The sequence below is a fragment of the Callorhinus ursinus genome, unplaced genomic scaffold, assembly GCF_003265705.2.
Source record: "Callorhinus ursinus isolate GAN/ISIS: 27379988/994484 unplaced genomic scaffold, GSC_fseal_2.0 scaffold16, whole genome shotgun sequence".
Classification (NCBI taxonomy): Eukaryota; Metazoa; Chordata; class Mammalia; order Carnivora; family Otariidae; genus Callorhinus; species Callorhinus ursinus.
This window is the reverse complement of record NW_027397078.1, coordinates 17,359,010-17,382,120: the sequence shown is the minus strand read 5'-3', so window position 1 is coordinate 17,382,120 and position 23,111 is coordinate 17,359,010. Positions and strand designations below refer to the sequence as shown.

General features: G+C 44.4%; 1 protein-coding gene across 6 annotated transcripts in view; it reads right to left on the bottom strand.

Moving 5' to 3' along the window:
* DMD (dystrophin) overlaps positions 1–23,111 on the bottom strand; it is a 2,222,747-nt gene that overhangs the window by 94,957 nt on the left and 2,104,679 nt on the right. For all 6 annotated transcript variants that reach the window (XM_073901937.1, XM_025857655.2, XM_073901938.1 and 3 more), the window contains one exon: positions 7,750–7,824. In XM_073901937.1, the coding sequence (XP_073758038.1) occupies positions 7,750–7,824 (75 nt within the window). The remainder of the gene's footprint in view (positions 1–7,749; positions 7,825–23,111) is intronic.

Sequence of the window (23,111 nt, the reverse complement as noted above, 5' to 3'; positions counted from 1 at the left end):
CTCTACTACATGCTCCCTAGTTTCCAAAGTGGTTTGTACTCACATCGGTGGTTCTTGATCCAAGAGAGAAAGTGCATCCTGGTACCGCCCTTCCAGAGAGCGGGCACGCTGGGCTTGCACCGGGCCTCTCTGGACCCTAGGCTGTGAGGCAGCCTGTGGTTTTGATCCTGCTTTTAATGCTGATGGCATATTATAGCCTTTTCCTATAATGAACTGTAAATTTTTAAACACCGTCATTTGGGTTCCGTGAGTCTTCTTTAGCAACTGAGCCCCGACTGCTACTCCCACTGCAATTAATGTCAGGCGTGAGATTGTTTAGGACACCCCCCAGCTGATCCTTAGCTTAAAAATATGGCTACAGTATTACTGAAAAAGAAAAAAAGAGGATTCTGATAGAAAGGATGAAAATGAGCCGTTGATGTTGGTTGCCAAGCTACCCTTGATTTTTAGTAGCACAGGCTTTGACATTGGTTATCGATGACAGAACTTTCCAGTGGAATCTAGAAACGATAGAACCTGACCCAGAGGAGCTAACAGAATCGATTAGAAAGGAACTGCAAGCCGATTGCAGAGAACAGGTCGTCTAAAAATTCTGTTCCTTGGATGCATTAGCAAAGCTCTTAAGAAGTTCAGATCTCCTTCAGATGAGTTTCACTCTCTCTGGCCTGCAGGTGGAGATCTAACCAAAGGAACCTGGGTAACTCTCACTTTGATAAATGCGCTACACCTGCGAGACCACTTACAATTAAAAAGATAATTCAAGTGGGGGACTTACAAGTGTTTCTGACTTCACCACATTTTCTTTTTCAATGCCATACCTAGCAGTCCCTGGACTGAGGCTACAGTTGAGTGTCTCAAAGGCTGGTAATATTCTGAAACAGGATATTATGGCTATTCGTTGGAATCTAAGGGTAAGAATTCTACAGGGACTGATGCAATGGATTACTCCTTCCCCACCCCTCAACTAGCTGGAGCTGATTGTCCACAAATGTTTGTTGCATAGAAACAAAGTAACCCCGTTTTCCTGTACTAACCCAATCTGACCCTTTACCATTGGGAGGAGATTGAAGGGGAAGCCCCACTAGGCCTCATCTTGCCACCAGCTCAATATGCACAAGCCAAGTGGCTGAACCCAAGGGACATACTTCGTGTGTGGGTGGAAGGTTTGGACTAAAATTAATGATGAGGAAGAAAGGTCAGGTTGTTACTGAAGGGAACAAAGCCATGCCTTGGGTATTACAAAAGGGAAAAACCCAACCTCACTGGTGCCTAGAAAGAGGCTTAAAATATAGGGGGGTGGGAGGATGGGGTAGCCTGATGATGGGTATTAAAGAGGGCACGTTCTGCGTGGAGCACTGGGTGTTACGCACAAACAATGAGTCATGGAACACTACATCAAAAACTAATGATGTAATGTATGGTGATTAACATAACAATAAAAAATTTAAAAAATATGCTCCCTTAGCTATGAGTCAACTGTCTCTTTTAAGAGTCAAGAAGCAGGGTCAGGGAGGGAGTCCAGACGCGAAGAGGGCATCTGGCCAATCTATGGAACACACTGGATGAAGAGATCTGAGTTCTGATTATAACCAGGAGTCTGCGGAGCAAAACTAAAGTAGCTATGTCTTTTGCTTCTTGTTTCACAGGACACATCTGTTATTAAGGACTTGTGCTGAAAAGTATCCTGTGGGAATATTTACCCAGTCGAATCTGGAGAGCACTGATTTATGATAATCTGAAAGAATACTGTGTTGCCACTGTGGTGTTGAAGGTTTAAGAAAGGTGTTGGGTATTTGGTAGAAGGTTCAAATGCTATACATCTCATTTGTCACAAATATTACGTGTAAAAAAAATAGCTATTTGACCCGTGGTATGTGAGGGAAGCCACAAATGGGTGGAGGGACAATCGGAACACCCTGACCACTGAGGAATATAAGCCTAAATTGGTGGGCCCACATCCCTGTGACTGAAAAGCCAGAAATGTGATGCAGACACTTAGAGAAATTTCTGTGGCATAAGCACACTAACAACTATTTAGGACCGATGACAACTCATATGATGATAGCCTGGGTGACTGGACGTTTTTGCATCTCACATTTCCCAGTTATAGTAAAGATGTGAGTACACAATGGCAACGTGTCTGGTGGACCACAGAGCATGGGGCCGAGCAAAAGAGAAGAGAATAAAAGGTGAGTAAGGAGCTGGGCAAGGAATCCCCGGCCAGATGGAATTGGCTCTGAATGGGAAAAGATACATTGATGGGAAAGCCCTCCTGGTGCAAAAACGGCACTTTGGAGGGCACCCAACTCTGGAAGGAAGGTTAAGGATGGATGGCAAGCCCCCTAGAACGGTGACTGGAAAGGGAAGCTACAAGGTGCTCCTTAAGAGCTTCCGTACCACCACTCAGGCCCAACCATTCCTCCCCTAGTGTGCACCTCATGGGTACTGGACACATTTGAAATAGGACTACAGTACTTCCCCTGGGAGCAAGAGAGGTTCTATTATAGGAGCCCTCTCTTGGGGCACCGGTATCCGTGAGACCACGTAAGCTGAGAAGATTCTCTTGGCTCTGGTCCTCAAGATTGTTGCGAATAAGACCTGGCCTCTCACCTATGTGAAAAAGAACCTCTCACCTATATGAGAAAAATGGACTTTTGTGGGGGACGGACGAGATAATGACCCTGGCCTCTCGGGCCGCCTTGCCACGAGGCAGCCTGTGGCTGTGGAGACACATCCTGGCTTTCAGGCTGGGGCCTCACTGGGGCCTTTCCCTGCACTAGACCGAAGACATGTAAGCTGTGCTGTCGTGGATCCTGGAAGTCTTCGTTAGCCACGGAACCCTCTCAAAGGCCACCCTCGGTGCCCTCTCAAAAGGTGAGGTGGTTTCACCAAGAAGGGAGCAAGTCTTTCACCTGCTTTGTAGTGAGGGTGAGTCGGGCAGCCGTGACTTTATTCAGGTAACTTCAGGCCGTACAAAATCTCTCTACTATGCGATTCATTTGGTGAACGGAAGCAAACTGATCACTATTTCTTGTTTGCAAAGTATCTGTCACCTTTATCAACTGCAGCACCTTTAGCCCTATGGTTTGGGCTCTCTCCAACCCACCACGTGCTAATAAACTAAATACATATGCTTTGTTAAGTGCATTTTTATATCTGCTCTTAGAAGTTGGCTAAATTTTTAATTGTAGAAGCCACACACCTTTAGGATGTCATCAGAACCAGAGACTGACAAAGAGAAAGCTTAGATTATATTCCTCCTAACTCTCGGGGGCGGGGTATCAGCCGCAGGAAGCAGCTTACAAATCCCTCTTACCAAGATTTTCTCTTTGTCTCTGCTTTTCTGCCGAGTTTCATTTTCACTCACAGTGCATTGAAAGGCAGTATGGAGTCATGCAACATTAAACCGATTACAAACTGGGGACATTACAGACCAATGGTGAAGCTCACAACTTAAATAGCAAATTCTCGATAGTGGATAAAATTGTGTTCTTCGGGTTTCTGCAATATCGAAGCTTTGATAGCAAAGTGCAAAAAGATGACCAAAAGCGTAATGGCAGGAACGCTGCCTATTTTCCTAAAACATCAGCAATTCAAACTCTTCCCTGGCAGGAGGACATCACTGAGGTAACATCATTAGTTTTCATTAAAGCCAAGGTTGGTGGAAGCGACCTTCAGTTGGAAGAGCTAGCCAGGCCAAGTTTTATTTGCCTGTACCACAGACAATAGCTCTTGATCATGGCTTTGCAGGCACCGAAATGACAGAAAGGCCAGAAGATAAACCTAAGCAAACATCAAATTAAGAGGAAATTCGTAAATCATCTACTGAATGGTTAGTTAAGTAATGTGACCACACATGTTTTCAAGAATAAAGGGCCTGGCGAACTCTTCATTCTGTAATCATACGACACGTTGAACTCTCCTGCCATTCTTGAGAATCCAGTATGTAATTTAGGTGAATACACACCCTAATTTGGCTATACCTAAATCTTTTTCAAATGGGAGAAAAGTCATGCTCAGGAAGCGAAGGCTGAGAATTTCAAATCTGCTTCAAAGTGGAAATTCTACATCCTACCCTCAGAGCTTAACTCTACTCCAAGGATATAAACTCAAACGGCCAAACTTTTTTGTAATACCAAATTCCCCCATTTTCCCAACATTTGTTGGAAATTTTAACATAAACTGAAATGATAAAATGAGACATACTTGTGAACAGAATTATTTTTTAACAGGAACAGTGGGTAATGCCTAAATCCAAGGGACAAAGCAACATTACAGAAAAGGACAGTCGCCAGAAGGTTTTCCATTTTGTCTATTTCTGGGCTTTTTCAAAGTATAACCTGAAACAGCTGATTATCTCTTTTGAACTTTTAGGATCTCACAGGATGATACCCTATTCTAATAATGCTTTACAGTAACAGGTTCATAATTATCCCTTTATCGATGGAAAGCATTATCTCTGGGAAGGGGCAGGGCCAAGAGAAGAAAAAGAGGCAGAAGACTTTCTCTGTCCAGCTCTCCGACTCCGCCCCTCCCCAATGGGCCTCTTTCCAGCTACGGTACATTAACAGGTCCCTGAGGAAATCCCAGGTCTGGGGAGACCTTTAAAAACCACTTAAACTTGGCAGCTATACAGCTGAAAAAATGACAGCTTCAGACTATAAGCTGTAAAGAAATGGAAGCCTCAATTTACTTTTGCTCATGCATCCATTCCACGGAAACATATGAAACCCTACCTACCATGTGCTGGGCTTTGGGCTGAGGACTGGAGAGGCCCAGATAAAGAGGAAGAGCTAACTCTCTCCTCCCAAGTAATTTCACTTCTGGAACATTTCTTCTCCCTCTCTGGGTAAAAAGCCACAAGCCAGCAACCGTCCCTGACTGCCTGTTAGCCTCTGCAGACCTCTGGTCAGGCACCTTCATTTCCGAAGGCTTGGCAGCCCAGGTTCACAGTTCTCTCTTGCCTGGTTCTGGCCCCGATTCTGGATGTTTTCAACATGGGCAGGGATGACTGGGGCATCACTCTTGACTCACTCCCCTAACTTCCTGTTTCATCTCCATGCAAGTTCACATCTTCACCACCCACTCAAATGGTCCTAGCCAAGACGCAGTCACCTGGACCTGTTCCACTCGGGAAACAATGTTTAGCTATGCTACTCTCTGACCACAACTTGCCAGTCTTCCAGTTACTTCCACACCACCTCTTCCTATGCCTCCCTCAACAGTCAGCCCCTTGATCCCTCTACTTCCTGACTACCATCTTCCACGTGACAACGTGGCCTTGACAGACAGCATTTCAACCACTTAACCACTCTTTTGCCCAAATCCCCCTCTCTCTTGCCCAGCTGTCGTGTGCCCACCTGCAGTGGACCCATCCGGCTCCTGAGTACTGAGTGAGCCCGGAGCAATCCCACACCTGCACAGCTTGGTACTGCTACAGAACCCCGAGCGGACTGGGCTCCTGCTCACATCAGCCCTCTTCTCTCTTCTTCTCCAGAAAGGTGAACCCACTCACGACCCTATCACCCTCCAATCCCAACTGTGGCAGAGTAACTCTATCTCCACGCAGAAAACAAACCTCCACATGGCTTCCTGCACCCTCTGGCCCCTAGATCTCCTTAGCTACCAGGACCTGCACAGATCCAGGCCTCGCCCCCTCCCCCCATTACAGTGGAAGAGAGGTGCCCCTGCCTTCTCTTGGCTCCTAGATTACCTCCCCTACGCTCTGAGAAGTCCCATTTTTTATTATCTTGTTCTCTCGTCTTCTCGTCTTCATTTAAATGGACTCAAGTGTCTCTCAACTTATAAGTATGTATACTTCATTAACGCTTCTGTCCATGGCAGCCAACTGCCATCCCCCTTTCCCGCTCCCCCCCCCACTTTCCAAACTAAATTTCTCCAAGAACTGGCCATACCGACCAGGTGGTATGATCTTTACATCAGCTTCCGATTTACTTTTAAGTCCACCTCACCATCTCCACCGTGCTTCTGAGAATCTCACTGAAGTTACTAAGGACCTCCTTGTTGCTAAATCCAATGGGCACCTACACCAACTCCATGCTGACCTCCCCGCCCACCTGCCCCTGGTGGCCAGCCACTTCTTTCCGCCCATGCAGTACATGGCACTAGAGTTCTTGGTATCTTCCTTCTCCCCCTCTGGCCACTTCTTGGCAATTCCCTCTGTACAGCCTACCTACTCTCTTCTTCCTCTGCACGCTCTCCCTGAGCCTCTACATGCTGAAGAGTCCTAAATATTGTCTATTTCTCCTAAGCATCACAGCTTCAGGTCCACCTCTCCCAGGCAAGTGCACCGTTCCCCCAAGTGAGCACCTCGTAGCTTCTCTTGAGTTCCCCTCACCCACCCCATCAAGTTCATCACTAAGGCCTGTCATTGTCACCTCTTACGTGTGCCTCAGTTGTCTCCAATTCTCTCCTTTCCCCTGGTGCCCAGAACTGCTCCACCAGTCTCCCTCGTCGGCTGCACAACCCCCGCCCTCAATCCACACTCTATTGCACGGCCACGATGGCCTTTCTCAAGGAAAATCCCATTGTGTCATCCCCTTGCGTGGCTCCCCACTGACCTCTCAATTCTTGACATAAATCTGAAAAACCTTTTACAATCCGCCTCCCACTTCTCTCTCCAGCCAAATGTTGCACTGCGGCCCCTCCTTGGGCCTCCGGGCTCCAGCTGTGCTCGAGCACTTTCAGTTCCTGAAGGCATCAGCACGCGCTCTTCCTTCTGACTAGAACACTCCTCCTAGAGTGAGCTCTACTAACCCTTCGGGATGCACAGAGCTTAGGTACCCCCTCTTCCAGCAAAGCCTCTCTGACCCTCACCCCCACAACTAGCTGTTCTCATAGTACCCCGTTCTTCCATTGTCACACAGCTAAATACAGGCCTTTGAAACCATCTCTTCACTTTTCCTCCAGGTGCCCATCAAGTGTGGCAAAGACACGGTATCACTTGACTTCTCTTTTTTAACAGACTGTGCACATTGGCAATGATCTTATATACATTCACCTATGTCTCCAGACTTTATGGACACCCTCAATCTCCCTCATTAGACTACAAGTGCCATCAGGGTAGGGACTGGAGCAATGCCTGTCTGTTTCATGGCTCTATCATCAATGCACACAGGCCTTCAAACAACATGTTCTAAATTAACTGTGATGACAATGGATGGCTAGACATAAACCATGAGATGAAGACATGGAACTACAGGACACTTCCGGATTTCCCCACTGCTGTATGATAATGAGCAAAAGCAGAGAAACTAACCTGTCATCTGTCCTCCATCACGGCATCCATCCGAACCCTGGCATTCAAGCTAATAACCTACTCACACCTGCACAATGTGGTTTGGCTAAGGCAGATGTAGTCTTCTACCATTAAATACATTTTAGAAGAAGAAATAAAAGTAGGAGAGGGGGAAAGATTTCAAGTTTCATAAAGGTAACTCTGGATGCCAGTGCCCTTAGCTGGAAAATATAAATTATCAATATCTTATCAATTCAACATCAGTAGCTGAGGAATGGTGACAGGAAAGATTCTAAACAGTCTAACAAAACAGTTTAGGGCACACGAGGCCAAAGAGATTTTTAAAAAGGGAATTCTATGTTACAGCTGGACTTGCGAGAGCTATTTCTCCCCTCTCCAAGCGGAAATACCCCTGGACCCACTTTTTTTTTTTTTTTTTTTTTAAAGCCAAGAGGAACCATCACGTGTTTCAGGCACCAGTTAATACTCACAGCAAAGGGCCTTCTGCAGTCTTCGGAGTTTCATGGCAGTCCTATAAGCTGAGAACCTGACATTATTCAGGTCAGCTGAGGAAAAAAGGGACAAAACAAAGATCATTTGTTACTTCATCAGAAAGCACAAAAACTCCCACTGTTTTGGAAACAACAACAACAGTAACTTAGGAAAATCTCTTGTACATATGCCCCACATTTTGGGAGGTGAAAATTCTGCCAATTTGGGGAAAAAGCAAAAACAAGCAAACAAAAAGTCTCTTTGCTGTCTGATGATCACGCAAGCTAAATTCTATGAACGACTACACTGGGCATCCATGTTCCTTGTTCCTGAAAGGGAAGACACAGACAGGCATTTTTTTTTTTTTTTCTTCTAGACGATAACCTCAGTTCTACTGGAGAGGATCTTTGCTACACAAGATTCAAGAGAACAAGGAAGGTTATTTTTAAAATAGCTATTAGAACTTAGCAAACAATCAAGCGGCAATATCATACTTTTGGGGGGTCTGGGGTTTGTTTTTTTTTAAGTAGAGATGACTTTCTTATTGAAAAGAGCATTTCATCAATGAAAATACAAGAGGCCTTCTAAAAAAGATAAAAGTTTAAGACAAAGATCTCAGGTGCATGAAAAGCATGTTTGTGTAATTTAAAATCACAGTGGAAGAGCTCTAGGCTTTAAGGAATTAGTCTTGGATTTATTTCGCTGATGATATTCGTGTTTTTTCCCAAGTTTTTCTTCAAATTCCAGTTAGTTAGCAAACAGTGCAATATTAGTTTCAGGTACAGAATTTAGTGCTTTATCACTTACATACGACACCCGGTGCTCTTCACAACACGAGCCCTCCTTAACACCCACCACCCATTTAATATTTTTTTCTGATTGTAAAAGTTCCACATGCTCACTGTGGCAAACTCTGAAATCAAATAAAAATATAAAATCCAGTAGACAAATCACCCATAATCCCATGACCAAAAGAGAGGCACCGTTAACATTTTGAGAATTTCTTATCCAACGTATGTGTGTGTCTGCGTGCGTGAGATGTATTTTAAAATGTAATCAGGACTAAAATAAACATTTAGTTTATAGTCTAAGGTGCCACCATTCTACTATTCAGCACAGATGAACGTCTCAACAATCTCTGCTACTGCGGTTTCTAAGCCACCTGTCTATCAAGCCCCCCACTCGCCTGACCCAGCCCAGAGCTTTATTTCCATGATGCCCTTACTCAAGTGTGTGCAAGCCTTGAAATACACTGGGCTTTCTGTCTTTGCTGGCATGTCTGTGGAGCTGGGTTTCAGGAACCCAGTTCCAAAAAGCTCCTTGAGGACAAGTACTCTGTCTCCTACTTCTTCCCAGGGACTTAATAGACAACTGCTCTCTGAAAAAGCAAGTCTACTACAGCTATTGAACAACTGACAGACGGAATGAATAAATGAGCAGACGAATGAGAGAGAGAGAGAGAGAACAAAACACACCGGCAAACGTCCAACTGCCACAATCACACGGCAGCCACAAAACCAATTCTGACCGGGGCTCAGGAAAGAGAAATGAGGTCATGCGTATCCAAGTTGCCTGGGTCAACATCATTAGCTGTAGGGCCTTTGCCGAGACCTAACGCAAACACCTCAATTGAAATTAGGGGACAGAAAAACAATGTCTGTCATGTATTTGAAAATATCCAGCCTGACAATAAAGAAACCCAAAAAACTGGACAGTACTAAATGCTGGCGAGGATGTGGAGCGACTGGAACTCTTCACACACTGCCGGTGGGAACGTAAACCAGTATTTCCACTTTGGAAAACCAGTTCAGCAGCTTCCTACGGAATTAAACATACATCTCTCTTGGGACCCAAATATTCCACTCCTGGAGATTTACCCCAAAGAAATACAGACATGTGCACAGAAAGATGTGTATGGGAATGTCCAAAGTAGTAGCTTTATCCCTAACAGCGAAAACCTGGCAACAAGTCATCAGGAGAAGGAATACAGACTGTGGCAGAGTCCTACCGTGGGACACTCATCTGCAGTGAAAAGGAACTAAATACTGATAATTCAACAACATCAACCGTCCCGCAGAACTGATGGTGCTGAGTAAAAGCAGCGAGATGAGAAGAGGAAATACTGGTGGACACCACTTATGTGAAAAGCTAGAACAGGCAAATCTCACCTACGCTGACGGAAGACCACTACGTTGGCAGCCTGGAGTGGGGGGTCGGGGTGGGTAACGGACTTCAAAAAAACACAAGGTTTTTAGGTGATTGAAATGTTACATATCTTGATTGGTGTGGAGGTTTTTGAGTGTATACATTTGTCAAAACTCTACCTATACACTTAAAAGGGATGCATTTTATTGTGTGTAGATGACGCCTTCATAAAGCACACTTGAAGAGTTTAAAGTAAACCCTCACGTGGACAGTATGACACGTGTGTGTGTGTGTGTGTGTGTGTTAGCTTAAGTTACACTGCAGAGGTGGTCAGCTGTCCTAATCAGGCATGCACGCTCTAGGGGTGGTTGGCTAGTAATTCATCAAAAAAGCCTCATCCCAGAGGTGGCCATCCTAAATACTTCAGCTATATTTAGCTCCGATTCCACCAAGGGATTCATAAATTATCCTAATTAATGTTAGACAGGTTTGCATTGGTGATATTAGTGGTTTGCCAAAGAGGAGGACTGTTGAAACGGGTTTAGACACAGTCCCTGCCCTTTGATTATGAGGATATGAGAAGAATCGATCAGGCTCTCCACCTACAGAAATGGTGCCCTGGGCTGGATTCCAAAATGTCCACCTGTAGTTCACGGAACTGTTGGTTGCCTGAATTCAGTGAGATGCTCCACAGAATCCTGCTGTTAGAGCAGCGATTCTCAAACTTGAGAATACATCAGAATTACCGGGGTGGGGCTGTGAGCTAAAAAAACAGATTCCCAGAACCCGCTCCCAGATTTTCTTATTCCGTAGATCTGGAGAGGGTCTGAGAATGTGCATCTCCTAACAAGTTTCCAGGTGATTCTGATGCTGCTGGTCCAGGGACCACACTCCGAGAAACACTGTGTTAGAGGGGCCCAGGCTAGTGTGCATTGTGAGGCTCCTCCGCCAAGCACTCACAAAGGCAGGGCTGTGACTTCACTCTGCCTTTTGCATTCGCCTTAAGACTGTTCTGTGCCCTGTGGCTAATAAATGTTCTTTTGTGAAATAGCTAGTTCTGAGACTTGCTTTCATTATAAACTGGTAGGACGTGTGGATAAGTTAAACTACGTCTAACTTCGCGCGGCTACCAAGGCGTCCCAAAGAGTACCTGTGTGGGTCCCGGTTAGCCAAAGTGTGCTTCAAGGACCAACAGCACCAGTATCCCTTTGGAGCTCGTTAGAAAAGCAGTCTTAGGCCCCACCCAGATCGATGAATCAGAATCAACATTTTTTTAAACAATTTTTTTTTTTTTTTTTAGATTTTATTTGTCAGAGAGAGAGAGGGGGAGAGAGAGCACACACAAGCAGGTGGAGTGGCATGCGGAGCAGGCAGAGGGAGAAGCAGGCTCCCCGCTGAGCAGGGAGCCCGATGCAGGACTCGATCCCAGGATCCTGGGATCATGACCCGAGCTGAAGGCTTAACCAATTGAGCCATCCAGGCGTCCCCGGAATCAACATTTTAACAAGATCCCGGATGATCCATACGGACCCTCAAGTACAATCAATTCTTTAATTGTACATTTTAACAAAGTTACTTGTTCCGTGTTGTTGAAGTTCAAGTATGAACTCTGCACAAAGACCTGTGTTGTCTTTTGCTTTTCTGTATTTCTAAGTTCCATTTTGTGGGCCTTTAACAGATTATTTAATGGCAATCATGATCAATTAGACCAAAAATTCACCTCTGGGATATATTTGTGGGTCTCTTGTTTATGATGAATACCAATAAAAAAGTACTCAATATATTAAAGGTGTCTAAAAGTGTCCTCAAAGGCAATAGGAACAGATTCCTTCTCCAAGTGAATTAACTTTTCCCTAGAGTTTGTTCTCTGCTTGGTAGAACTTGATTTACCTCCATCCCTCTGATTGTCCCTCAATGTCTCTTCTTCCTTGAGAGTAGTGGTTCTTCCCTTGTCTCTTTTCCCTAGTCATCACTGCTTACCTTCTTGGGTGGTCTCAGCCAACTCATGTCTTGTGGCACTAATCCACAAGACATGAATTCCTGCCCTCCCCTCCAAACTGGTGCCACACCATTCGCCAGTCTGGTCAGACTTGCCCTATACTTGGTAGCGCAGAGTTCCTTCGCAAGCTCAGAAATAAGCCCCTTTGCCTCTTTATAAAATAAGCAACATAGAAACATAGAAACATCCCTCTTGTCAAGTACAGAGCACTCTTTCCTTACCACCATCCTGTAGCAGCTTCCAAGGAATAGGCCTCCAACTCCAAATTTCCTTTCATTTATTGACTTCAACTCAAGTGTGGGGTATGAATTGGGTGTCAGTCACACATCTTAGCAGAAGATACTAGCAAAAACTTTCTCTTCTTTTTCTCTTTCTAATCCCCCTTTTCACTGGTCTCGTTTCCTACTATCTTCCTTCCTTCCTAAAACTAAGATCCTTCTCTTACGACCCTAATTCTACCCCCTTCCCAATTTTCCTGGTTCTATTCCGAATTCAGAACAAATGATCTAAATGAGGTCAGAAGCTTCATCTGTATTTCAGTTTATTTCAAGAATTGGCAAATTCCACCAGAAGCTACAGATCCAAGTGGGAGAGGCGAGGATGATCTGATTCTTTCAGGGTGTGGTTCACTACGGAATACTCTCTGAGACAAGCATCTGGTACATTCCTGCTCTAGCAGGGCTCTCAGCTTCCCTAAAGCAGTTGAAACTTTGTTCCCTTCCAAGTCCTCCTAACTACAGCATTCTGCCCCGAGTTCATTCTCTCCGACACCCATTCAGCATGCCCCCAACACACTGCCTTCTGCTGCCGGGTTTCTATGCCCTCTGGTCCAACCTCACCACTGTTCTCAGTGACTTGGAAATCAGAGAAGAAAGAAGCTAGGAAAATACCTACTTTTCATCAGAACGCAGCAGAAGCCATCCACATTTTTATCCAGTAACCATCACTGAATTACAACAGAGTTCTGGTGGCCTGGAAGCCTTACTCGGGAGAGATAACCATCTGTGTTGTTGGAGTCTGCATGTGTTGCTAGGAATCTGTAGCACCACTCCCTCTGGCTTACAGCTGGAAGAGTTAAGTCTCTGCCTCGTGAAAGCATGGAGGATGCACACAGAAACCTCGAGACGTGGCACAGCTGTGGACAAAGTGACATTGTCCTGGGCTGAGGTGAGAGCTGACCTGGTAGCTCAAGTATGCACGCCCCAAAAGCGAAAGCCCCCTGTCCCTCGTGGGATGCTGGCCTCCACTTTCCCTGGGAGCTGCCTTTCCAGGACTTGGATCCAAGTTGTAATGAGCTCACCAGCGCTCAACAACCGGAACTCGAGAGGAGTCAGACTATCCAAGAAACGAGTTACACAATGTTTCCATGGCAGCTGGTAGAAAGCACACTTCAGAAGGATAAAAATGCTGAAGTGAACATTCCTCTACATGACTTGAATTATTTTAACCAGGGCTGGTTCTAGCCTAAAAATAGAGAAATCTAGAAACTTAAGGAACGAGGGCACATATCAAACCATCTACCTTCTCAACTTGAATCATCAGCTACTAAAGTGATGGCCCATTTGGCTTTTATTCTGAAGCACAAAACAAGTAATGGGGGGGGCGGTTTGCCCCTTTGGTTAGACTGTGAATTTCTCTTGATTTTGGTAACTATTTCTGTTCGAAAATTTTTACTTCCATTCTGTGGAAGGTATTGGTCGAAGGTATCAAATTCCAGAAAAGAGGAATGACAGCTCAAGTTCAGGTCACAAATCTAGACATGTAGGACATGCTCTTGCAAAAATAGAGAAAAACACCTCAGCATTTAAAGTCAAGGGAAAACTTGGAAAATAGAGAAATAAAACATTAGGCCCTTTCATCCCCCCCCCCTTTTTTTTTGTATGTTTCATTTCAGTTTTACGGCTGTGTTCTGCCATTTGATCACACTTCAAAAATGTTGCTATCTGACTGAATTGAGGTCTAGAATTTAAAACAAGTATTTCAGTCCAGCTTTCCAATGACTTGTGGAGACTTTTTAGAAAGGCCCAAAGTTTTAGTATGTTTATCTATTAGGTAGAAAGAATGATAATGACCTCATAAAATTAATGAGTGGAAAGAGCTGGATAGCCAAAGATGATTCCAACAGATAAATTAGCACCGTGGTCTTTGTTTCTTCCTATCAAGTCTGTTTCCCAGAAGAAATGTAATCCAAATCAGTCAGGTGATCATGAGTGCAAAATACAATTTCGAGGAAGTACGACCATTTTTGGTGCAGTTCCAACTCGAATGTTTGGCATACAGTATGAATTAAACTACAACTGCATGTCTATTTTAATCGTTCTCCAGAGAAGCCAAAACAAGGCTGCCCCCCCTCCCCGCCCGTCCACTATTGAAAGGTGGCACATTTTTACATATGAGATTATGTCTCACATTCATTCCCCAGCCTCACTCTTCCTAGAGTGTTCTAACGGACTCTCCACATGGCAAGTATTCTTGCCAGCTCAAACTCACTAGAACGGACAAGAACCATGGGTCTTAATGAGGCCTGAGATAAACTGAGTAATGTAAACCAAGCCTTTCTTGAAAGCAAACTAAGCCAAGATGTCCAGGCTTCAGAAGTTTTAGAGTACAATGTAGAATTACTGGGAACTCTTCAGCAACAGGTAGGATTTCTGGAACATATCTTTGAAAAATCAGCTGAGAAAGAAGAGGTGCACTACTACATTTTACTGAACCTGTAATTTTTTAAAATATATTTGAAGCCTTTTAAAATCTAAACTCATTCAAACCTCATCATCAACACAGAGCTTTACTCAGATGGGGATAAAATAAATCAACAGAGAGATAAGTAGGAATTACACACTCATACTTGCAACAACTGCAGAAAGCCGAGTCTATGAATTTATAATTACTACCGAGTTATGCTTCCAGAAGTGAAATGGTATTACTCTCTAGAATTTTTCTAAAAACTGAAGCAGAGAAGCAACAAAGTATTCCACTGTAGTGCCAGTGTGGGAACCTTCAAACTGCAAAAGAGGGAAACAGGTTATAAACCAAAAATAAAAAATACAAAATTGAGAAGTTCCACTGTGAAATGAAAAATAGCACAGAATCCTGCCTGTGGGTTGCTCAAGGCCTTTCTGGCGCTCTTCTCTGGCTTGGCCTTCCTCAGCCGACTCACTACTTCTTGGCAACACTGTTCCCCCGAAAGAGTCGATACTCAAATTAGTCTTGCTCCCAGCAGTTCCCTGCTCTGGTAAAAGATTTGTTGAGAAAGCAGCTTCTGTAACAAGTGGCCCACAGAAAGTTTTAAGAACTGTGTATCTTAAATACCATTTTGGGGGGTGCCTGGCTGTCAGTAGAGCATGAGGCTCCTGATCTTGGGATTGTGAGTTTGAGCCCAACACTGGGTGTAGACGTTACGTAAAAAATGAATGGATAAATAAATAAATGCCATTTGGGGGGGGCCTGACATGTCCCCCAGATAGCAGAGAGCTGACTCCTGGTGACACTGCTGTCCCACGTTCTTTTTACTTCAGCTTCCGAGCAGAAAGGAGTGGGGCGCCAATTCTCAAAACCCTGCCCACCAAAAAATACATACAACCTGATACTAATGATTAAAAAAGACTGTTTAAGCCGAACTGGTTTATAGCTTTCTTAGAAGACCTCCATCTGCCCCTGATCATTCCATCTCTCCTTTCCTTTTTTTTTTCAATACATCCCAACACAAGGAGGGAACCACAGGCCAGGCAGGCTTGGCTGAGAACATAAGGTTTTAGCAAAGATCTGGAGGGTGATGGGGGTTAACCAGGTAAAGAGGGGGAGAACAAAACAGGCCAGCACGTGTAAAAGAGGCTCCCAAGTAGACAAGAGCAGGGACCATGAAGAATCCTAAGAAGGTCGGTATTGCCGAAATCTCAGGCAGCAAGGAGGAAGAACGGCTTCCATGAGGCCTGACAGGCAGGTAGGAAGAGGTCTGCTGCGGGGCTCCGCACACCACGGTAAGAAGGGAGGTCTTGGGAGTTCCAGTGAAACAAGGCAGATCAAACAGCCTCGTTTTCTCTGTCCTTATTCCCAAAAACTCTACTCGGACGACAGTAAAGTAAGTAAAACTGACATCCGCCCAAAAGACACAAAACTGGAGCGGAGAAGAGAACAGACCAGAGCTCCAGTATCTTGGAACCCTGGTAGATGATCTGGTGGTGGTGATTTAGGTGACCAGAGAAATCCCAAGTTGAAATTAATATGAGGGGAAGACTGGCAAGTTGAGGGGCTGGGGGCTAAGAAGAAGGACGCCAAGTTCTTCCACCAAAGCGTCTCAAAAAATGAGAGGCTGCAGGTTCCTCTGAAGGCTGTAGTATGGCTGAAAATACAGGCAGTGCTTGTCTTTAGAGCCCTAAACACTTTCTTCCCCACCCTATGCCGCCAAGCATCCCAACCACCTCCTGCTTCATCCTGATAGAAGGCTGCTGCACCAGACACGGGGGAGTGAGGAGTAACTAAGCTTGGGAGTGAGATAAGGCGCAGAAAACAGAGTGAAGGCTTAAGTGCCAGGCCAGCATGCCCAAAGAATGTAAATCCTTCCTTTCGTTCCCTACTCCCAAATTCCATATTTAGTCTGTTTTTTCCTTCTGTCAACTCACTGAAAGAACTCTTCTCCCTAAGCACTTCCTTATTTGCCATCCTTATCATCAGAAGGCGCTTCAATCAGTAAGGTCACGAAATTGGTCGTCCACCACCCATCAGCCTGACTTGTCATCTTCTTGGTGCTCCAACTATAACCACGCCAAATGAAGCCAGTGCACTTCCCTTCTTGTCTCCCCACTGCCAGAGCTCATGGCTGGGCACTAGGACCGCTCCCCCCTTCTTTGACTCAGAACCTTCAGTCACTGCTCTCCCGTGGGTGTTCCTCCATCCTAACACGGACAAGTCAACTCAGGACGTCTCCCTCCACTCTATTTTCAACTTCATTAATTAACCAATCTCACCGCACTCTTCGGAAATGAACACACATCCCAGATTCTCTGGGGCAGAGATGGTTTAATTAAATCTTACTCTTTATAATAAAGGTGAGTCATTTTAACTTACCAAATGTGACTTAATTTTTATACCTCTGTACCACTTTTCATATAACTGAATTCACAAGTAACTTTTTTAAAAGAGTTTTATTTATTTTAGACAGAGGAGAAGAGCGAGCAGGCAGAGAGGCAAAGGGAGAGAATCTCCAGCTGACTCTGTGCTCCATGGGGTGGACGCGGGGCTTGATCACACGACCCTGAGATCAAGACCTGAGCCGAAACCAAGAGTCGGATGCTCAACCGACTGAGCCACTCAGGCGCCCCCACAAATCATTTTTTCAAAAATTGTATGCCCTACTTTTTTTTTGGATTGGAAGCATACTTTTTCTGTGTAATATGCTTGAAGCTGCCTATTTCAAATCCACCCTCCTTTCTCACAGTTGGGGAATTTGTGGAAAACTTCATTTGATGATGAAATGAAATGGCAGTAATTTGCTTCATTTCCTTCAAAGCTAGCAGCCTCATCTTCCTCGGTTTCCAGTTTTAGAAGGACTCAACAAGGGCGCCTGGGTGGCTCAGTCAGTTAAGCGTCTGCCTTGGGCTCAGGTCACGATCCCAGGGTCCTGGGATCGAGCCCCACATCCAGCTCTCCGCTCAGCGGGAAGCCTGCTTCTCCCTTTCCCACTCCCCCTGCTTGTTTCTGCTCTTGCTCTCTGTCAAATAAATAAATAAAATCTTAAAAAAAAAATAGAATGACTCAACAAAATTTCCCTAAATTCTCAAGTTCCTACCTGGGTCTCAGCTTCTCAGCTTGCTTTTTAGTTTTGTCCCCGCCCCCCCCCACCACCACCCTTATCTTCCAGGATTTCAACAGGTGATCTTTCTCCCAAAACTCCCGAACTCTTTCCATTATTTCTCTGGTAACCAGAGACCAGAGCTCACAAACTGGCAGATTCTAGTCAGCAGATGGGGTTTTGGTTTTTGTTTGGTTGGTTGGTTTTGGCTCATGGTAATGGTTTTTCGAAGTGCTGACTGATTTGCCAAGAGTTAACAATTTGGAGACTTCCCATTGTCCCGTTTCTCCGGAAGAAGGTGAAGACTCACATTCTTGCATGACAACAGGAGAAGCCAGGCTCATTTACCCTAACAGAAGCTTTTCAGGTTACCCCAGGTCCCACCCAGCCACAGTTTGGCCCCAGAAGGCATTTCATTTTAGATTCCAGCCTCAGCAAGACCACGCCTTTTTTCTTCCCCAAACCTGGACATTTACCCTTCAGTTACACCGTCTTTTTCCTGTCCTTGTCAAAACTTACTGTCAAGTTCCTCCAATAACAAGCTGTTATCTGGCTCTCACTCAGATCACTCTATGGAAACAGCTCTAACTGGGTTTTCCAAAAACGTCCCAGCTATTAACTCTTTGGACTCCACCTTTTACTAACGCAAACTAAATGGTTTTGCCACCAAAAATACTGCCTTAATACACTGACTTTTCTTGTACGAGAATGGATGGGAAGACAGAACAAAAACCCCAGTCTACTGATTACATTTCATCGAGTAACAACACTTAAACATCTTTAAGTCATCAATTAACATTTATCTAAGCACCTAGTATGGGCCTCACCCTGTACTAAGCTCGTGGGTTAAAGATGCAGGCTTCTAAAAACGTGGGAAAACAAAAAGAGACAATTCACTCACACAAAACCAGTACGCATTTCCTGGCTATCTGCGATGTGCCAAGTAGTGCCCCACACAGAAAACTCTGGTTATGTGAGCATGCTTACATACATACACAAACATACAGTGCCACAGATGGTCGTGTACAATTTTTATATGCCAAACACAAAAGTCGTTTCCAACATGACTTAAGGTGTATTCCAGCAAACGTTTTTAAGGTTAATGGAAATGAAAATCTTCCATATAAGGTATATTATTTATGAAACACTAAGTTTCATAAAGAACACTAACAATTCACTAACACCTAAATTCACTAAGAATTTCTAAGTGAGCCCACAAAGGCTAAAAGTGAATTTAAATACTCAGTATCGATAAAAATAAAATCTATACCAATAGAGATCAAAATGAATGATATGACAAATTAGAAGGTTTACCGTTCATTCCTATACTTGAAGAAGACAAGATGAGAAAAGAAACCTGGGGACTTCAGAAGAGATTGTGTTTAGTTTACTGCACCCAGGGCCAGAAATGCTGGTGTGCAATAAAAGTGGTCTGAACTGAATGGGATTCTGGAAGGAACTTGCCTACTTGTGCCACATTTCAGCTGCTGATGACATCAATTCTACTGATTTTTCTTCGAACGAGACCATTTCCCACCGCTATGGATGAATCACTTGGGCTGATTCTCCTGCTTACCCCTTAGAGAAGCTGGGGCTTCTTTTTTGAAACACACCTAACAAAGATATCAAGACTCTTCCAAGATATAATGGAGTTGGAATGAAGGGAGAAAGAAAAAAGGCCATCTCAAGAGAACGCTTATGAGGGAGAAAGCGGAGTGGAGGAGTCGGGTGCATTTAATTGTGGCAGATTCTCTAAGGTTGGTTCACTAAACACTCGGTTTCAAATTCTTTCTCCCTGGTCTTTCTCCACTGCACAGGCTGGAGGGTCTCAATTCTCCCCAAGCCAGCCAGGGGCAGCGAAAGGGACAGAGTTTTGACCAATGCTTAAGATATCTGCAGGGAAGGGTTTCCTTTTCCAAACTGAACGACGAAGAGCCTCAGAGGGGGGAGGTCCTTTCTCCTTCCTGCCAGAGGGACAGACAGCAGTCAGTCATCATGGAACCATGAGGTCAAATATCTGTCGCTGAAGATGGTACAGCAGAACAGACAGAGGACCACATCCCGGATGCCACATCCTGGAACTCTTCCTTAGCTCTCTACTGTCTCCACAAGTCTGGTTATAAGAAAACATCGACCCCAATGTGGCTGACATACAGTTGGTCAGATGTTTTCTTACTTGTGGCAAAATGTATTTCTAACGGACACGTTAAATGAACTATAATCCACAAAATGCAGAATACCAATTACAGAGCATCATCCATCCCCTGCAAGCCTCCTTAGAGGGGAGGAAAAAAAAAAAAAACATTAGCAGTAAAGAGATCTTGGATCATAGAGCTCCCCACCCTTGCTACCAGGTATTGCCAGTGATGCAGAACGGCCTGACAGTTAATTTAATTTAAAACAACGTTGTAAGAGAGGGCTTATAGGAATAAGGCAGTCTTCTAGACATAAATAGATCTGCAGAAGTTCTAACCAGACATTTGTTTTGAATGGGACGTTAACAAGGCTGATTGTGCCCAGATGTAAGACAAGGATTAGAATTTTTAAATATATGCTTCTCTGGAAGTTAATGTCTACCTATGTATGAACACTCGTAAGTAGCTCGTTCCTATTTTATCTCATTAGTGCAAAATCTCCTTAAAGCCAAGTAGCATCTTTCCTTACTCATAGCTCTTAAGATAAATGTTATTTAAAAAAAAAAAAAAAAAGCTTTGGTAACTTTCAGCTATTCAGAAATTTTGAAACCCAAATTAAGATTCCTAAATCTCTCCTTCATCTGACAGTGTAAGTTTTAGGTTCTGATTGGAAAGTGATTTGCATCCTTTGCCTGTCTCTCTCCATTTTTCTGGTCCCCAACCACCACACTCCCCTCAACATCCGTTCTCCTCAATCCCTTCATGAGTAAGAAAGAGGCTAACATGAACAACAGTGGAAATCTGATCTTCACGGTAATGGGAAAAAGCAAATTACCTTCCCATGGCAATGGGAAAAACAAATTCACCTTCTTGCAAAAAAAAAAACAAAAACAAAAAACAAAAAAAACAAACGTTCTGCAACCTTACTACCTTGGGCCGGTGGGTACTCCCATTTTCATCTTACCAGGGAAAAATACATTGAGTTTTTAACATTAGGACTGTTGCTGTTTGCGAGGTGGAAGAAGAAATGCTGTTGAATCCCTAAGCGTGAGTAATTAGCCCAAGACAGTACCCAATTCAGGGCCTTTAAGCATCTAGGAATACAATTAAACGTGCTCGTTTGTGCATTTTGTACACTCGAGTGGGGGAGGGGACCAGGTGACAGGACTCCAGTTGCCCACGCATCCGGAAGCTTGCTTAGAGGCCGGTTATAAAAATGAAGCATGTGACAGAATGTTTTCTTTTCAGTGTTACGTGTTCATTTTCCTGGAGACTAAATACTCGTGATTAGATCCTGATAAAGATGCTAATATGTAAATCATTGTTTTTTAAAAAAAAGAGCAATCATTCAGCAGCTGCAGCTGTTATTAAAATTAATCAATGGCAGGAGCTTTTCATTTGATAATGGACTGCCTTATCCCCTGACATAGACTGAGTTGCTTTTAATAAGAAAGGATGCCAGAGGGATGGAACCACATACATCTGAATCAAGAAACGAAACTGTCAGTGTTCCTGGGAACAGTCTCGATCACCTCCAAACTCTGTTGCACCTGGGAGCTGCTTGCTGCAAAGCATGTGCTCTCTCCTTTGACCAGTGTAAGGGTTCCATCCCCAAGTCAGGCCGACTCCACAAATTCCTCTAAATGCGTCAGAGAGCGCCCTGAAGCCGCAGGAACGAGTGGTCCCCTTTCCCTGCTCAGTAGCAGGGGTCCGGGGCTGGCTCTCCCCTTTGTGAGGGTCACGGACATCCCAGCAGGCATGAACCATTCCCCCTTCCTCTACCTCTTTGTTTCTCTCTCACCTCCACTTGCATTCAGTCTGACCCACTTTTATTCTCCTCAGACTCCGGGATAAAACTACTTGGGGACAAACTTTGAGCAGTTTTTTCTTTTTAACCTCAAATGTAGATGACTTTTACTTCAGCCCTTTTTGTGTCCGATTATTCCCCATAGAGTCTACGGGGAAACCAGGAGTGCTCGTGTTGACTGAGTGCTCAGGGGCTGGGGCTGTAGGTACCTGATGCCACTGAGTCCTCACAGCTCCGTGAGTTCTGCAAGACCAACCTTGTTAAAGACAAGTAAAATAAAGCTCAGCCGTGTCTAGTAACTTCCCTAAGGCTGCATCCCAGAGCCTGGATTCCCCCCATCAAATCTCTCTGACACTCAAAGCCCTTGATGGCCTCCCAGACTCCTCTGCTGTAGGAGATATGGGTATTTCCTGGCCCTGGGTGTCTAGAATCCTCGTCACCACGAGGGTGATGGGTAGTACCCTCAGGAGGACCGTGACTCTGGGCAGGGGGCAGGGAGTGGGGAGTGGTGCAGGGAAGCAGACCCATCACAGAAAACTGCACAAACGAAAATAAGCACCAAAGACAGGGCAATTAACAGGCTGGACAGGTGGTGGAGGGACCAGGAAGGTCATTAGACCTCTCTTATGATGTAAACATTCAGTTCTTTTTATCCAGAGAAGCTTCGGGAGGAGAAAAGTCAAGCCCAGCAATACGGTCTCTATCCCAAAAGCACTTTGTTCCATAGAAATTGGGAGCTGCGTTCTGCTGAGTCCACGCGACCCATCAGGCACTTCGAGAGTTAAATCAGATCCTGCGACTTGGGGACCTAAACACCACTTATAACACATTTTATTCCAAGTTGTAAGCAACTAACTAACTTACAGATAAACTTGGGCAACACAGCCTGAGGGTAAGTTCAGAAAGGCCTAAATCTCATCTCAAGGCAAGAATGTAGTTCTTGCCTGACTGAGGGATTTAATGGTTACTGGGCAACCAAGAATTAAATTCTCTGGAGGTAGCTTTAATTTATCTCTGCGAACTTCTTTGGGAGATAACCACCCCCCCCCCGTAATTTCTGTCAAATAAGAAAGATATTGTAGCATCTTAGATGGAGAAATCTCTCATTCTAAATTTTCATTTTCCAAATGAGTAAGGCTACGGACTAGGAAGTTCTTAGTAATTTGTCCTGGGTTCCCTAGTCAGCTAGGAGAAAAACAAGGACCAGAAGCCAAGCCTTTTTCTATTTTTCTTCCCTGGAAAGAAGGGGTGTTTCAGCTGAAATAATAAAATAGCTGAGGAACTCTCTTAAACAGGCAAATGCCAAAAATTACCACATAAACCAGAATCATCCTTTTCTTTCACATTCCTGCACCTTCTTTGTACTTTAGTTTATTGTGGTAAGAACCCTCAACACCTCTACAGCGGTGTCCCTTCCCTGACAGAGCCGGATGGCAAAATACAAAGGCTCATTTTTTTTTAAAGATTTTATTTATTTATTTGAC